The 18573-nt window shown below is 36.9% G+C and overlaps 1 protein-coding gene across 1 annotated transcript in view; it reads left to right on the forward strand.

The window, feature by feature from the left end:
- The window catches only part of BIRC6 (baculoviral IAP repeat containing 6), a gene marked incomplete at both ends in the record, with an annotated part of 189330 nt that overhangs the window by 16152 nt on the left and 154605 nt on the right, over positions 1-18573 (forward strand). Inside the window, 8 exons of the mRNA XM_081998399.1 lie at positions 2816-2953; positions 3370-3563; positions 5450-5561; positions 6852-6934; positions 8109-8331; positions 8433-8593; positions 11342-11400; positions 12751-14145. Of these exons, the coding sequence (XP_081854525.1) occupies positions 2816-2953; positions 3370-3563; positions 5450-5561; positions 6852-6934; positions 8109-8331; positions 8433-8593; positions 11342-11400; positions 12751-14145 (2365 nt within the window). The remainder of the gene's footprint in view (positions 1-2815; positions 2954-3369; positions 3564-5449; positions 5562-6851; positions 6935-8108; positions 8332-8432; positions 8594-11341; positions 11401-12750; positions 14146-18573) is intronic.

The raw sequence follows: 18573 nt of genomic DNA on the forward strand, positions 1-18573 counted from the left end.
ATGGAAAAGTTTCTTATTTATTAGCTGTCATAGGGCAATAGGTTTTTGCAATTATCTGTATCTTGAACAAATAAGAACTTGCCTCATCAAAAACACATTATTTCAGACAAAAGAACATTTTAGTGACCCGAAATAAGGACTCCTTTCCAGACCTTTGTCAGTACTTATGTATGGAATCTATATGCACTTCTAGAAGTCAGTCTGGGCCTAGGCATCCTTGATTTTTTTTTTTTGAGGCTTTCAGGGAAAAGATGACAATTAAAATGAGGTAATATGCTGTTGCTACATGTGAGGAATTAATGCTGGAATCTAACTTTTCTAGCTAGGTCGGTTGGCCTAATGAAATACTTTTTCCCCTGCAAACCTGGCTTCCCTGTTATGTTTGAACTATTGCAGGTATGACGTTGTTCATCCTGGTTTGAGACTATATAACCAAGCATTTAGTATCAAGGGAGTCTAATGTATACATTTTTGCTTAGAGTGTAATGCTTAGGATTTTGTTGAATTTGCTTACCTTCAGCTAGTATAGCATTTATTAGGTGAGGTAGTATGTGCATTCTTATTTTCAAATGTTGCCTAAAAAAAAGATAGCTAACAATTGCTTCTATTCTAAGGCACCTGGTGATGAGGAAAGTAGCTTTCACCTTTGTAGTGGTCATGAAGTAATAGACCTGGGAAGTAAATTTGTACAACAGTTTTAATTACAAGTGAGAGTAATTCTTTGTTTGGGAAAAGCATAGAGCATCTGCCAATAGTAATATTTACAATAGTGCTTAACAGTTGACAAACCAAAACTGGACTACAGAATCCAGATTCTGAGTCTTTAAAGCGCTCTGAGAAAAGAGCTCTTCCCACTCATCTCTGTGGGAAATAAATTTATATTGAATGATGCACCACCAACAAACTTATCCTGGGCATTGATTTAAAATATTTGTATGCTCTTGAAGCATTGAATAATAGGTGCTTATTATGAAACATGAATGTGTATTATATGTGGGGTTTTTAACTACTTGTCTTGAGTAGGAGTGACAGCAATAAAATGTTAGTTCATAGAGGTCTCCAAAGAGAGCTTTTCAGGTTCCTCAGGCTTGCTGCCACTGGCATCATTTTTACACCATTTGTGGGTAACTACAAAATCTTGGTATGCGTGACTGAGTGTGAAGAGACTGACAGAGGTCAGCATTTCATTTCATAAGTTTTGCCGTCACTGGTTTGCAGTCTCACATGGCTCCATACAAACTATATGTTAGTTTTAGCTAAAGATTCTTTGGTTCTAAAGAGTTTACAGACCCATATTTCAAGGTTAAAATAGAGCACTTCTCTGTAAAGGTCGTTCCTGTAGAAAAAAAATTGGACAATATTATATTTCAGTAGGAACAGATTTTGGGAGTTCATGGCCAAATCAGTGAGGTGTGAGGAAAAACATTAGCAGTCTTCAGTTCTTACATTTAATTTTAAAGAGGAGTACCCAGACCTCAAAATTTTAGTAGATATTAAGCAAATACCATGCAAACGTATCAGTCCACCTCTTTCATCATGGAAAGGTCAAGAACCTTTATCCAAGCAAGAGCCTTTATTTTTTGTTAGTTTCTAGAACTTCTCTGCAAATTTTTGCACTTGATTTAAGTAGTCTTTTTGTATGATTGATCTGGTTATAGTACAGCGCATCTTTATGCGTTTCAAATCGGCAGCATTGACAAGTTATGATACAGCCTCTATGCTGTTTTTACTTCCCCATAGAACACTGTAAATATATGAACTTCCACAATCTATCTGGTTTTGTTCTGTCATCTGCAAGAGACTTGAGAAGTATGAGATGCCACAAGAACTGTACTTGTCTTTTTATTGAAATTTGAGAAACAGATACAGCCTTAGCTAGGGGACTGATTTTGCCTTATTTCTGTCTGTCTTCCCCTGAACTCCCCAAGGCTGTAATCAAGTGGCCATTTGGCCCAGTCTGTTTGGAGCAGTTTGTGGCTGTTTAAAGGACTGTCTGACCGTTGTCCTTGGGAAGTATTTCCCTGTGTTTGTAACTTGAAAGATTTCATATAAGGTTTTTCAGGTGTTAGCCCACCTAACAATGGATATCGAATACACTGTGTTTTGCACATAAGGCGTACCTTTAAATCCTGCCTGTCGATGTGAAGTTAGCAGACAGAGGGACAAGGTAGAAACAGATGGGATTTGGAATGAAAAAAGTCTCTAAATGGATGTTTATAGTGTTCTTTTCTAGATGCATTATCTCTGAGGTTTTAAGAATGTCTAGATTCTAAACTAGCCTGTGTTTTTTTCTGCCTCATTTTTCAGCTTTGTTATATCAGCATTGTAAGTAATTTATGTCTAACTTTGTTGCAACTATGTTTTTCTCATTATCATGCAAGATACAAAGCTATTCAACTTTGTAGTCAAAGTCCAAATGTCAAGACTTTGTTCTCGTTCTCACTTTTTGTCCCTAAAGCTGAATGAATGCTTTTTAAGGGAAAGCACTGGGCAATAGATGTCTCCTTTTTGCTTGGCTTTAATACATGTTCTGTTTTAATTGTTTATATGACTGACTTATTTAACATTTGGTATTATTGCCTTTGAGGGATCTTGTAGTAATTACTGTCACTATTGCCAAAGTTTATCTATTGATTGACCTACAAAATAATATTTGGAACTGCTTACTCAACTCTGGGTCTTTTATGGGAATTATGCTGATACATGATAAAGTAGGCTATGACAAATTACATTTCCCGGAATAAGGAAACAGGTGTAATTGTTCTCTGTGGTTATCAATGTGAATGCTAACTTGTCTTGCACATCTGCATCTTAGGCTCAGCAGCTGTTATCTGCTTGCATAGAAAAAGTAGATGTTTCTAGCACAGAGGGATATGACTTATTCATCACGCAACTGAAGGATGGTTTAAAAAATACCTCACATGAAACAGCAGCAAATCATAAAGTTGCAAAGGTAAGAATTTGTCTCTGTACTGTCTAACATGGATTCCCAAGTCTAATTTGCTTGGCTACCGTTATTGAAGCATACAAAATGACTTAGTGTGGTGAATTTTGTTTGAAGAAGATGGAATGTATTATGTGTTCCTTAGTTCCTCTGTGTGAAGTTTCACTTGTTAAGAGAACAAACATGGTTATTTTCTTGCTGATAAACCCAGCTAATAAACCTAGCTGCGCTTAAAATCTGATGTTACTGACTTTCCTTGCATTACGTCCATGTTGCTTTTGTATGTCTGTTCTTGTATTATTTCTTGAAACCAAGAGAGGGTGCAAGATGTGTGCTTGTTTTTGCTTTTGACACTTTTGTGATCTATTTATTGTTTAGATGTTAAAATCTTAAAATATAAACTAGGCACTTTTTTCTTAATTTAGTGGGCAACGGTTACGTTCCACCTTCCTCACCATGTTTTGAAGTCTGTCGCCAGTGCCATTGTAAATGAACTCAAGAAGATAAATCAAAATATTGCTGCCTTACCTGTAGCATCCTCTGTGATGGATAGGTTATCTTACCTCTTACCCAGCGCACGACCAGAACTTGGTGTGGGACCCGGTCGATCTGTGGACAGGTATATTAAGACAAAATAAGTGATGAATTTTACCCCTTAGTTATAGCAGAATAAGCTCTTAAATGACTTTATTTGCCAAACAAATTAGCCCTATTCTGTACTTTCTTGCTTCTTACACGTACCACTAATTAACTGTTTAATGCACAATGCACTGTCATATTACTAAACTTAGAGAAACCTTTATGGGTGATACAAGACTGTTTTGTTTGGATTCTGACTTTAATGCCAGGCAAATTGAATTCATCTTGCTTTTAATCCCAACACGTACTTTCAGAAAGGTAACAATTGCAGCCTTAAATATAGGTCCCTAGGTGGTATTGTAAAATGTTAATGTGATATGTTCACCTGGGCTTTACCCTTCATCATGTTTGATTATGGGTTTTATCTGAACAGTGATGTGCGTGTGACCAGTTACTTAAGGTACTGGCTTTACTCAAACTAGTACTGAAACCTTATTGAGACTGCAATGTTGAGATGTTCCGAAACTGCAGAGTGTTAAGAGTGTATGTGCGCCTCTTTTGAACGCAAAGAGAGTGCTCATTTGTCTGCCAAAGATGGAGCATACATTCTATGTTGTTATCACAAAATCAATTCCTTTTCCTTCATACAAGAAAGAGTTATGCCTATGTTTTGTGTTTTAGAAGTTTAGGAAGTTGTTGCCTTTGCAGCATATAGATACACAGCTACTTCTGTACTCTCTAGTCACCTGCTATGTGTTTGGGGTCAGAGAAAATTTTACCTCGGGTTGTTGCTTCATCTCTTTCTGATCCGAGTGATAATGTGTACACAAGTGAGTACCCCATTATTTTAACCTGGTTAGAATACTGATAAATCTTCCAAGTCTATAAATTAATACCTTCTTGAAAGTTTCTATTCAAATACTATTTTGCAAGTGTATTATTTCTTACAGCTCAAATAATTTAATAAAATTGATTTAATCTCTTACTTCCCCTCTCCAAGCATCCAGGTCTACCTGTACCTCTCCTTGTATTTTTGGTTAGAGCTCTCTGAGATCTGTCTCTTAAGATGGTATAATGTCAAGCGAAGACAGCCCTTATGTGGGTGTTGCAAGAATAGTTTACATCCTTCACAGGAGATGGTTAATATATCCATTCTCTTGTAAGACAGCAAAAATCTCCTGAAACAAGAAGTGAGGCACTTTACTGTCTAGCAGCACTAGTTCTTGGGATGATACTGGAGAATAAACTTCTGACAAGCAAAAAGAAAAGCTGGTAGTGGTTTCTTATGTACTATTTCAGATGAGGGACATGCACTGAGTGAAGGTGGAAAAGAGAGGAGCTTCTTTTCTTTGTAGATGTTGAGTTGCAGAGGAGTTCGTACTTAGCAGTTTATAACTTTTAAGCATTATAGTATGCAGTGAGTGACAAATGTTGGGGGCGTTGTACCATGTATTCAGTTAAGCCTAAAATATCACTTTAGAGTGTTTTTAAATATGCATATTCATATCTGTTAAACTAATAAACCCAAATTATTGCAGTGGTTGTCATGTTAAAAAAATCAAGTCTCTAGCAGTTCTACTGGGCTAGATTCTGCATCTTCCCTAAATGCAGAGTAGTTTTGGATATCTGATGCTTCTCTGTGGTTAGACCAAATAGGCTACATGGAAGCTTATTTTATTAATCTTGCTTTTAAGGCCTGTAGGTTGTTGTATTGCTTTTGGTCTTTTGCTGAGGATGTGCTTTAGGGACCCAAGTGAGAGAACTTTGTAACTTTTCAGTAATTGTTAGTGTTAATTTTAACTGTAAGTTATAGGTTGCTGTCTAGTATTTCTAACGGTTACTAAAGCATTGAAAATCTCATAATTAATATCCATTTTTTATTCTAAATGGCAGTTTTGTGTAATGTAGAATTTTTCACCTTTCTAGGTCTTTGATGTATAGTGAAGCTAACAGACGGGAGACATTCACTTCATGGCCTCATGTGGGTTATAGGTGGGCACAGCCAGATCCTATGGCTCAAGCTGGGTTCTATCACCAGGTAAAAGGTTTAGCTGATCTTAGTATTTGTTCCCTAGGTGAGGGTTTGGGGAGCAGGGGAAAAAAGTTGTTTGTTTTGGGTTTTTTTTATGGATTCCTTCAATGATGCAAAAACCATAATGAAAAAGTTTGTCATTCAGTCCTTTTCTTAAGTTTCAGTTTTTTTCTGTGCCTTGAGGTTGCTTCTTTTTTTGTAGAGATCACAGAAAATACTGTTCTGAACTTCAGCATGTAAACCACTTTTAAGTATCAAATTGATCTGAGTTAAACAGCAATAATAAAGATGGAGCTGGTTGTTACATAGAGTCTCTCTTTCTTCTTGTTAGGTTGTTGAGCAAATATCCTTACTTTTTATAAGTAAAGCAGTAAGCTTGACATTGGAGTTCTCTAACCATACTGCCCTGGTGGGACTTAAACTGTATTGTAACAAACAATGGTCCTGGATCACATGACTAAGTTATTAAGCTTAGTCAATAAATACAACCTCAATATTTTATTCCACTACTTTTGCTTATTTCCATTTTTCATTCTTTGAAATTATTTCTACTATTAAGTTATTTATGATACGCATTTACATAATGATGACTAAGCAGTGTGTGTCATCTGACATCAATATTGTCTGCCTCATTATGCCAACTGCAAAGCATGGTAGGTGCAAGTGGATAAGGTTTTTGGAGGATTTCTTAAGTTTGTTCAAGAGGGAAAATGTGGGGAATTCATATGTTAGAATTGCATCTGCATATTCCCAAGCATATCTCAGTGACTTGAAATGTGGTCATGAAAACGGTAAATTTTAAGAGAATGGAAATTTCCCTTCTTTTTCCTCTGTTACTTCAGCTAGTAACAACTGTTCTTTGCAGAGGAGTGACATAGAATACTTTATATTCCAGCAGATTGAAGGCGTAATAGGAAATATTTGTTTAACCTGTGTTTTTCTAAGCATACAGCTGTACAGTTATTCTGCTGAGGGTCTAAATTTTTTGAACCTTGTGAACTTTTTCCAAAGGATAAGAAATCTTAGCAGTGATACTGAGTTCTGTTTTATGTCTGTGTGGTTTATATCCCATGGTTTGCACAGTTGTTGCTTCTGAACCTCTTCTATAGTAATGTGTTGTATCCCTTTTTTTTGAAACGTTAAATCCTGCCACTTTATAGTATGTAATTGTGGCCTTATATACATTTGATGTGGTGCTTTGCTATGCCACTAGAAGGAGAGGACTTGATCACCTAGTTAAAGTGTTTTGTAATATATAGCTATATAAATTTCAAGTGTTTCTTCTTATATTTATAGCCTGCTTCATCAGGAGATGACAGAGCAATGTGCTTTACCTGTAGTGTGTGTTTGGTATGTTGGGAGCCTACCGATGAACCTTGGTAAGTTTAATGATATTTGGAGTAGAGTTAATTTTGTGCTTGGAGATGTTAGCAATCTCTGGAGGACAAAGATCAACAATATCTCAATGGGATTTCTGGTGGGTTTAGGAAGTGTTACTGACAAGAAGGAATTTTCAGACTGATTCCATGAGACAAATCATAAAATAATTTCCTGTACTATGTCAAATTTCTGTATAATACTAAACTCAAGAAATTGTAGTTGGTTTTATTTTCTTAATTCTGATTTGCTGTTTCATTTCAAATTGTTCCATGGCAGAGATGGGAGCCAGCATTTCATTTCAGGGATCTAAACTCAATCTTCTGTATAATTGTGACTAGAACACATTTTTTTAAGTTCTTAAACTGCAATGGCCATGCAGTGCATATTTGCCTTTTATGTAAAGTTGCGAGATCCATTACTAGTTTCTTGAATCAGCAGAAATTGTGCATATAGACAGAAATATAGGACCTTATGTTGATTTTAAAAGGGTTCTTAACATAGTTTTTGTCTTGATTATTTGATAATTTATATTTAAACACACCAGATTCCTGATTTGCTGGAAACTTTCATTTGTAATATTATCTTCATAGTTCTTGTGTCCTCATTTCTCTTGTCAGTTTCCAGACATCTTGTACTAGTGTAATTGCTCTTTGCCATGTCTCTGCCTTAGGTATATATTGAGATTAGAGGGGTTTTTTCATGTTTCTGGGTCAATGTGTCATTCAGGACTGTTTTCAGTTTTGAGTTCTGTAAGTGTATGTAGAACTAAAGACAGAACATTGCTTCATCTTATTAAGGTTACTTATAATAACATCTCATAACATTGGAACTCTGATGTATGTTCTGTAGAATTTAGTCTGTGCCTTTCTTCATAAGGACATGATGGGCTACTGTCTATAGAAAAACTACTTTTTCTAAATGGACTAATTATATTAAGGGCACTTTGTGTAGATCCCTACATTTGAATATGAATATCCATTAAGTGATCAAAGGCTTTAATACAGTCTGCTGTTGAGAAACAGCAGGGAAAGCTGTGTTAGTAACTTCAGAGCTCTCTGGTATGGTTGGCTGCCAGTTCAGTTTCAGCTTCACTTCAAGGGCTAAGTTTGTATATGTGTATATTTTTCACAGTAAGAAATCAATGTTTGCTATGTTTGTTTTTAATATGGAAAGGTCTGAACATGAGAGACATTCCCCAAACTGCCCATTTGTCAAGGGTGAGCACACTCAGAATGTACCTCTTTCAGTCACACTGGCAACAAGTCCAGCACAATTTCCCTGCACAGATGGCACTGACAGAATAGCCTGCTTTGGATCTGGAAGTTGCCCTCATTTTCTAGCTGCTGCAACAAAACGAGGAAAGATCTGCATATGGGATGTTTCCAAACTTATGAAGGTATACAATACACACGACCATTTTTTATTAACGAATTACTGATTAAGCATATCTCGATTTAAATCAAAGACCTCTTTTGGTTTTTTGTTGTTATTTCTCAGGTCCACTTAAAATTTGAAATCAATGCATATGATCCGGCTATTGTGCAGCAACTTATGTTATCAGGAGAACAGAGCTCAGGGGTTGACTCAAGGAGGCCAACACTAGCATGGCTAGAAGATTCATCTAGCTGCTCAGATATACCAAAATTAGAAGGAGACAGGTATGCCAATCTACAAAATTAAAATGAAATACTGCTATGTAAGTGGTAAATGCCATTTTAGTTAAAATCATGCTTTGTGAAACATAAGATTTGTAAGATTTTTCTTCATGGAGATAGTCCTTTTAACCACTGTGTATCTGTACATAATTCAACACTTTAAACCCAATAATCTAAATTTCTATCTTGAAAACCAGTTCCATTTTATTCCTGCTGTTTCAGTTTTTATGCTTCACTAATAGAGATATACCAAATCTCATTGCTGATGTTCCAGAGGCAGAGAAAAAAGAGAAAGGAGTATAAGTTTTGGAACAGTTTTTCATTTTATGGATTGTGTATTTCAGGTTTTGAAAGTAAGGGCTACTTGTGGACTTCTGGAAGATGCTTTTCTCTGATTGCTTGTCTGTAATTTCTGGTTATGTTATTCTGAAAATAAATTATGTGGGCGTGCTAGGAATTGCTTTCATTTTGTACCTTTAACACATGCAGACAGACTCTAAACAATTAAGACAGTCCTGTCACAAGCTTTTAGATAAGCTAGACAGTATGCCAGTGCTTAGAAAGCGACCAGTGAGAAAAAGCAGTTTTCTTTCATTTAGGCTTCTTACAGTCTGTTACTGGAAACTCCTTTCTTATATTACCAAAACTCAAACAAAAGAGTGAGTAATTGTTGGAAAACTCAGGACAGAAGGTGTTTGAGGAGTCTTGATAGTTTTCTGAATGTTTCTTCTTAAACTTCAGCATCATGTAAAGTAACAGTACTGCTACATTGCACAGGAAAGTAAATTTTCGGTTTTAAGCTTGGTGTGATTCCTGACAGTACTGCAGAGCAAATACAAAGCTTGCCCTTCTGAAGAGAGTATGTAGAAACGTGGGCAACATCAGAGCTGGGGCCTAACAGCTGCTGGGACCTAGATTTTTACTGTAGCTTAAGGACTGTAAACTCCTTGAGAGTTAAAGAATTGAGCCAATTTTAAGAGCAGGTTAAAGGATAATACAGTCATTCTGCTCAGGACTATGCATCTTTCACTTCGCTTAATCTATATGAAATTTATTATCACTTTCTCACTCAAGAGGAAACTGGATAAGAATCAAAGTATTGAATTGTCACTGTCTTGTCATAAAGTGAACAGGTTGATCGGGTTTGAGCCAAAAAAGATCTGTTCCTTGGGCGTGAGGAGGAAGCATTCAGTTTGTAGAAATTTGGGGATCTGACTTGATATTGTGAGTAGTTACACCTGAATCTGCAAAGGCACTGCAGTGCTTCCTGTGTGTAAAGAGCCTGTAATAGGAAATTGTTCATTATATTGGAAAAGCCAGATGCATAAAAACTTCATATATTCTTATATTCATATATTCAGGCAGTTTACATGCCTGAGGGATGAGATGCCATCCAGAGGGACTTAGACAAGCTCAAGAAATGGGCCTGTGTGAATCTCATGAGGTTGAACAAGGCCAAGTACAGGGTCCTGCACATGGGTTGGGGCAACTTCTGGCATCAGTACAGGCTGGGGGATGAAGGGATTGAGAGCAGCCCTGCTGAGAAGACCTTGGGGGTACTGGTGGATGAAAAGCTGGACGTGAGCTGGCAATGTGCGCTCACAGCCTAGAAAGCCAACTGTATCCTGGGCCGCATCCAAAGAAGTGTGACCAGCAGCTTGAGGGAGGTGATTCTGCCCCTCTGTTCTGGTGAGACCCCACCTGGAGTCCTGCGTCCAGCTCTGGAGCCCTCAGCACAGAAGAGACACGGACCTGTTGGAGTAGGTCCAGAGGAGGGTCACAAAAATGATCAGAGGGATGGAACATCTCTCCTGCAAAGAAAGGCTGAGATAGTTGGGGTTGTTCAGCCTGGAGAAGGCTCTGGGGAGACCTTATAGCAGCCTTCCAGTACTTGAAGGGAGCTTATAACAAAGATGGGGACAGACTGTTTAGCAGGGTCCCTAGCAGTAGGACAAGGGGTAATGGTTTTCAACTGAAAGAGTGTAGATTTAGAGTAGATATAAGGAAGAAGGTTTTTACAATGAGAATGGTGAAACCCTGGCACAGGTTGCCCAGAGAAGTGGTAGATGCCTCATCCCTGGAAACATTCATGGTCGGTTTGGATGAGGCTCTGAGCAACCTGATGTAGTTGAAGATGTCGCTGCTTATTGCAGAGGGGTTGGACTAGATGACCTTAAAAGGTCCCTTCCAACCCAAAGATTCTATGATTCTTAGAACTTCTGAAGGCCCTATTTCTCTTGATGAGGTATCTTGAACAGAACCTGACTGTATGAAAAAATGATTTATCTGGTAGTATTTTTAAAAGCAACACACTGTTCATGCACACTTTCTGTACTAGCTACAGAATCGCCTTGGTAGAATTGAAGACCAATCTGGCAGCTCCACTTTTCTGAGACTATTTTGAGGAACTTTGAAGAAGGTGTCATCAGTTTTTAGAGGTTTTGTTTTTCTTGGAAAGATTCCTGAGATCTGGCTTTCATTTTAATTCCATCTATGTCTGAATTGTTGGGAATACAATAGTAGAATGAAGCAAATGAAAAGCTGGTCTACTGGTTCGATGACGGGGAAAAAAAAAGTCTTTGTATTGTTAGTGTCTGTGACCAACTCATCTATGGATGTATGATGCAGACTAAAAGAAATGCCAGATTATAATACACATTATATTTTTTTACTTTTTTTTTTTAATTTAATTAAAAAATAAGAATGCAGCTACAGTGTGCATGGTGTCATTCATGCATTATTTTTTCTCAGTGATGACCTTCTGGAGGATTCAGACAGTGAAGAGCATTCCAGATCGGAATCTGTGACAGGTAGGTTATCTCTGATGCATGTAATATTTTAGAGATCATGAGGGAAATTGTTCTTCTCAGGCTTCTAAAAAAGCTCTGTCAAAAGTAAAGGATATTATATTCACTGTATTAGAAAAAAGAAAAAAAAAATGACCCTGAACGCAATGCCAATATTTAAGTCACTGTGTAGTGAAGAGATTTTGTACAGGAGAAAAGAAAAACTCTACTTTGTTCATTAATAAATGTCTTATTTGACAACAAGCATTGCTTATTTTCCTGTCAATAAAACACAGAAACCAAGTTAAAATAATTTACTTAGAACAGGAACAAATCATAGCTGTACAAAACTCTTTAAATGCAGATGATTGCCAGAGAGAGCTCCTGTATCTTGATTGTTTCCCTGTGGGTATGCACTTCGATATATTTCTGTTCCTGAATAAAGTTTTCATATGGAAGCAGAACAGTGCTATGCATGGTGTTCTTGTGTTATTTTCTTAGGGGTTCAATTGGGAATTTTGATGGGAGGGAGGATTACATACTTATTTTCAATAATCCAGATTACAGCTTTGAGTACGGATCGGCAAGTGGGGGAAAAGAAGAACATGCGCATGTGCATACACACAAGGAAATAGGCTTGAGATGTAAAAAGGGGTTTTTTTTTTCAACAAAAGTATTAGCAAAGATGGTGCTCTGTCATTTTTGCTTGTCACGTCTTAATGTGGGTTTGTACAGTGTCCTTTGTAATCTTTATGTTACTTAATTGAACTCTTCTGATTCATTGTTATTCTTGCAGTACTGTTTAATTTGATCAGGCTATCTCTTAATTTTTAGTGTCTCTTACTGGGTTTTGTTTTCTAACAGCTTTAAGTTTCTAATAAGGTGATCTGTTACATGGTGGGAAGTGTCAAATTTTAGAGTAAAATGACATGTTTTTCACTTAAGATTGGAGAATGAAGCTCTAGAATTGCAGATTTTTGATGGTACTAGATTGTCTAGGTAGGAAGGTGAATAATATATGGCAGAACATGATTTGAGTTTATCAGATTGGTTGGATTTCAGTATGGTGGTGTAGCCAAGTAAAATAATTGGTAGAAAGATAATGCTGTTTACTGGGAGACTTGTTACAAAGGCTAATGTCCTGTTCTCTTTACTTTCACTCTTGCTGATAAAATTAGGAGAACCATTAGTCTATGTGGCAGGAATGTTTCTGGGCCTCTTTTCTTGTTTCTTGACTATCAAATCTTGAGCATATGGAATGTTTTAATATATTGAAACTGTAGACCAGTGACTTTTTTTGCTTAATTATGCGGATAAGTCCGATATGATTCCTTTTTATTGAACATAATTATATTAAACATTTTTGTTTTAAAGGGCATACATCACAAAAAGAAACCATGGAAGTCAGCCTTGATATAACAGCTCTCAGCATTCTTCAGCAACCTGAAAAACTTCAGTGGGAAATAGTTGCAAATGTTCTGGAAGACACGGTTAAGGATCTAGAAGAACTTGGGGCAAATCCCTGTTTGGCCAACTGTAAGAGTGAAAAGATGAAGGAAAAACATCTAGAACAACACAACATTCCCTTTCCTTGTTTATTAGCTGGAGGCCTATTAACATACAAATCACCTGCTACCTCTCCTGTTAGCAGTAACTCTCAGAGGTCACTGGATGGCTTAAGTAGGACTCGAGGTGAGAGTGTCTCAGAACAGGGATCAACTGACAATGAATCCTGCACTAATTCAGAACTGAATTCCCCTCTGGTAAGGAGGACTTTACCTGTATTGCTGCTATACAGCATTAAGGAGTCTGATGAAAAAGCAGGAAAACTCTTTTCACAGATGAACAATATTATGAGTAAAAGTATACATGATGATGGTTTCACAGTTCCACAGATCATTGAAATGGAGCTGGACAGTCAGGAACAGTTGCTGTTACAGGATCCCCCTGTAACTTATATTCAGCAATTTGCAGATGCTGCAGCCAACCTAACTTCTCCGGACTCGGACAAGTGGAGCTCTATGGTTCCCAAGCCTGGGACTTTGGTTCAGTGCCTGCGTCTGCCGAAGTTTGCAGAGGAGGAGAACCTGTGTGTAGATTCAATCACGCCTTGTGCAGATGGAGTTCATTTGTTAGTAGGACTGCGGACTTGTCCTGTCGAATCTCTGAGTGCAATAAATCAAGTAGAGGCCTTGAATAATTTAAATAAATTAAACTCGGCACTATGTAATAGAAGGAAAGGGGAAGTAGAATCAAGTCTTGCTGTAGTGAATGGCACGAGCATTGATGTAATCCAACATGAGTCACCAGCAGATGTACCAACCCCTCTAATAATTCAACCTGAACAGAGGAGTGTTAGTGGTGGATACCTAGTGCTTTATAAGATGAATTATGCCACTAGAATAGTTACTCTAGAGGAGGAACCGGTAAAAATCCAGCATATCAAAGATCCCCAAGACACAATTACCTCAATGATTTTGCTCCCACCAGATATATTGGATAATCGAGAGGATGACTGTGAGGAGCCTGTAGAGGAAATACAATTAACTTCTAAAAATGGCAGTGGGAGAGAGAGAAGATCCGAGATCTCTACTCTTGGGCACCTGGTAATAACTACTCAGGGAGGATATGTAAAAATACTAGATCTTTCGAACTTTGAAATTCTGGCCAAAGTGGAGCCACCTAAAAAAGAGGGCACTGAGGAACCAGATATGTTTGTCTCTGTGATATACTGTTCGGGCACAGACAGATTATGTGCATGCACCAAAGGTAAGACTCTTCTTAAAAAAAAAAAAATTAAATGCTTGATTTGACTGTGTTTGGATTATATTATAGAATGTTGGAATTGAAGTTTCAAAATAGTAATAGGCAAATTCCGTTGAATTTATGTATGGTTTAATTCTGTTCTAGGGAGCATGGACTGTAGTTAATCCTCATCTTAAATGTAGATTTTAATCTCTAAAATCGGAATAACTCTTGGGTATGTCCGACATACTGGTAAATTTGTTCTTGTAGAGGCACTGATTTTTCTTAAATCCAAAGCAAATAAAAGTAATTCCTGTATGTAATGATTTCTGTGCTAGAGAGCCACGTTTCAGAAAAATGTCTCCTGTCTGTAATTGGTGATACTCGAGAAGTTAGAGAAGAATAACGCTTTTATGCCTTATTCCAGTGGTCAATTGTATTTTCTTTCTGCTTCAGCCTTTTTCAATTGGGATTACATGTCCTTGAGCATAAGCGCCAGACTATCCATGCAGGATTGTTAAATCTTTTTCAAAATAAACAGAAGACACTTTGAGGGGGAGGGGGCAGGTAGGAGGGGAGTGTAACTCAAGTCCAGGCAACTGCTATTTCATAGAAATCCCAAAACCACCACACACCTCCCCACTTCCTTGTGTTGCCTTGGGGCAGTGGAAACAGCTCTGGCTGTCATCCAGTGGAGTTCCTCTGTGCACCAATGTCTCATTTAGTTCTCCTGCGCTTGAATGCAGCTTTGGTGGAAATGCTTAGCCTCTCCGAGGGGCTAAGCTGATGGGATGGTTCACACATTTCAAATGAACTCCCACCAATAACATGTTGAACTTTACTAGAAAAATTTAAATTGACACATTTCCTCCTTTTGTGGTGGTGGCATGTTGATTACACAGTCCTCTTATGAGCCGTTGTTAAATCAGATTTACCTGTTATTTCCAACAGATAAAGTCAAGTTTATCGTAGAAATCTCATATCTGCAAAGGGACCTGTGTTTATCACTTAGCTAACAAGAGTTTTAGTGGTGGAGAACTTAAGATATGCTTTTTTTGTATGGATGAAAACATCACATGTTGGCAACTAGTGTTTATATCTGCAGATTCTCAATGGAAACATTCATATTTACTAAAATGTTCTCTTTTGGTAACTGCTATTGAAGAAACGTCTCTTAAACTGGTTTAGCTTTACTTAAAAATGCATGCTTTTTCCTAGTTAAAATAGAACGCTAACTGAAAGGTTAATTGCCTTTGGAAACTGTTAGTATAACTGTTGTGTCCATGTCATAATTTTTTTACCTATACTTTGCTGATCAAACTGCGATCTCAATTTAACAAAACCCAGACCTTGCTAAGGTTTTTTTTTCTCCAGAATTGTACTAATACTGAGTTCTTTCTTACATCAAATCTATTCTGTCTTTCTTGTGGTTTAAGTTAAAGGTCTTATTGTTAATGTGCACGATACTTTCCCATCCAGCATTAGCGTGTATGATAATTATATTCTTTTAGCGTTTGGCATTACCTAGACCTGTTTTGGGACCTTGAGTGAAAGATATGCAGGTCTGTTGAGTTTGGAGCATTTATTCTGTGTGTGTAGGAGTATTTGTCTCTTCTGCCTAGATAACTACCATCTCTGTTACTGACTGGAGAACACCTCATCTTCCTCGTAATAGACAAGCATATCATTCTGCTTTTTCAGTAAATATCTGTATTTTTTTTTCTCTGAGTATAATATCCATCTAGTAATTTATAAATAGCTTTGCCATGACTTCTTTTGTTCTTGCTGCCTTCAAGATGACCGAGATTATGGATTTTTTCTTCTATAGTCCTAGATGTCACAGGTATCCCTCTGCCTTCAAGTTTTCTTCTTTTGAATATAGTACTTTGATAACTCTTTGGGGCTTTTTATCCATTGATTATTCTTACCTTTTATTTACACCCACTGCACCTCTATTTGGAACTTGATTTTCTGCTCTGCAACCAAGTCAGAATGAACTTCAGAATTTGTTGCTTAAATGTCTTTAGAAGCTTTCAATTTCTGTTCCTTTTTTAACATTTCAGTCACTTATCCTGGTATAATTTTTCTCATTTTTGAGATATTCAGCCCAAAGCCATCATAAATATTTAGGGACCAATGTCCGTTAGAAGTCTGGATTTCAGTGTCTGATACTAGGTACATCTGAAGACTCAGTCTCCTAACATTTGTACCAAAATATGAAGCTTTGTAAAGAATGCGTTGATCTTAAATGTTTATAAATAACTGTACTGCATAAAATTCAGGAATACTAATAGAAAAAGCAAATAAATAGCTCAACTATTAATATACCTTTTTTATCCTATATCTTGTTGTACATTTGAATAACTTGATATAAGGAATAGGCTTTGCATAGTTTTTGTTGTGTTGAAGCATAATAATCTTTTAATCTTTTTGCTATAAGTGGGTAAAATTGATCGATTAGCTGCTAGGTGGCTGAAGATATTTTTAAAAATTACTAGTATTTTTTTCTTAAATGCACTTTTCTTGGGCTTCTTCCAAAATCACTTTGAGGTCTTTGCTCCTCTGTATTTACTACCACATATGGAATGGTGCCGGCAGTCTGACAGCGTTAGGAAGATATGTGTTGAAAGTAGAATAGCTGTATTCACTGATGTATTCAACGTGGTTCTAGCAAGTAACTTCTAGTGCAAAGACATAAGTGAAAACTAAGTGGAAGATCTGGAACCTACATGTACTGGAAATGCTTGGATGTTGCTGGAAAACTATTTAAGGATATAAGCTGAGCAGTATATTCTTTCCTATTTACTTGTTTGGATGGTGGGAGCAGGCAAAGAGGTACTTTAATGTCTGAAAGTTTTGGATGCAGAATAGCCTTTTTCTTTGCTGCTGCTCCTGCTTGTTGACATTATTCTCATTGGTAGAATATATAATTTTTCTCATAGCTGCCTTTGAGATATAACTGACAAGAAACCTTTGCATGAATGGGTGTTTCAGGTTTTGAGTGGATTTATGTAAAGATACTTTAGACCTGTATTCAACATCATGCAACTGCGAATTGAGAATAATTATTCCTATCCCGCTTCAAAACGTTACCTCTTGGTGTCAGCTCCAGGTGCTTTTCTGTTTCTGAAGTTGACCTCTGGGGAGAAGTGTGCAAGTATAAGTATATTCTTGGTTCCAGTTCTGTTAAGCAAACTTAGTGGACTTTACTCTCTTTGTATTTTGCTTTCTTCTCTTCCCCTTGGCCAAGGTAAACTACAGTTAATAGACTGAAGTTAATAGACTACAGTAGTGCTTTGTGCATTATCATATGGCGGTTTTAAACATTTTGTCTTGTGTCATTAATATAAAACAGCTTAAATTCTGCTTTTGTAGCGTTCAAAATAAGTAAATTCTTTTTTATAAAACTATGCAGTAGCCTGACAGGTATTGTTTTTGAATGGGGTTACAGCTGCAGGGTGGTCTTTTGATGATATTTGAAGCCCGTTATCTGGTGTTTAAGAGGATCAGATATGGTTTGGTTTGGATGCATAGATTTCCAGAGTTATAGTTGTCACTACTTTCTTTACCTCTCGGTTTTCATTGAATTATATTTCTTTTTTTTAAATTGCAGTCCTACCAAAAATTACTTAAGAAAACAGTTTGCAGCATATGTTATACTTTTTTCTTTTGTTGGGTTTGTTTTGGTTTGTTTCCTTAGTTTAGCTGCTTAGATGTGTTTAGCTGCCATACAGGCAATTTTGTTGAACTTTGCTTTAGAATATGGAATGAGGTGGAAAAATGGACATATCTGAAATGTTCCTTTTTAAATCTGATATAAAGGTGCAAATCTCTGCTTGTGTTTTGTTCTGGCAGTTTTGAAAATTGTGCATACTTGTGTTTCTTGGAGTATTTTTTAAAGGATCATTAAGAATTGTCAGTTTTCTGTCTTTCATTGCTACTGATGGTTCTCCCTTGTCAAGTTACAAACTTCAGTGTCTGAAGCTCTCTGAAGAAATATTATTGAGTAGGAAAGTGAGGTGGCATTTCAAACAAATGCTACGAGAAGCAGAAAAGTTCAGGGTGTTGTGGTGAAGCAGCTACTTTTCGCCCAGACTGTCTGATGGAGTAGGTGCTAAAATCTGTGTGATCTGTTTGAGTGCTAGAGTTCCTTCTAGTGAGTGAAACATTCCTGGATTGTGCTTACCTAAAATTTACAATCTAATTATTTCAAAAATCTAGTTCTTGAATGTATGTGAGTGAAGGTTTTACAGTAAATCCTTTCCTTACTGAGTCCCGTTGAAAATGCTAATATTTGTCTTCACATTACATCTAGCAAAAAGTCTCTCAACAGAAAATTAATTTGATTTTTAAGAAGTGGTTCTTCAGTAGTTCCCTAAATTTATTTAGTTATAATTTCAGTTTAATTATTATTTGGAACTAGTTTGGGGAAAAGCAAGGGGAAAAAAGTTT

This window comes from Phaethon aethereus (genome assembly GCF_964289735.1).
Source record: "Phaethon aethereus genome assembly, chromosome: 3".
NCBI classification, from domain to species: Eukaryota; Metazoa; Chordata; class Aves; order Phaethontiformes; family Phaethontidae; genus Phaethon; species Phaethon aethereus.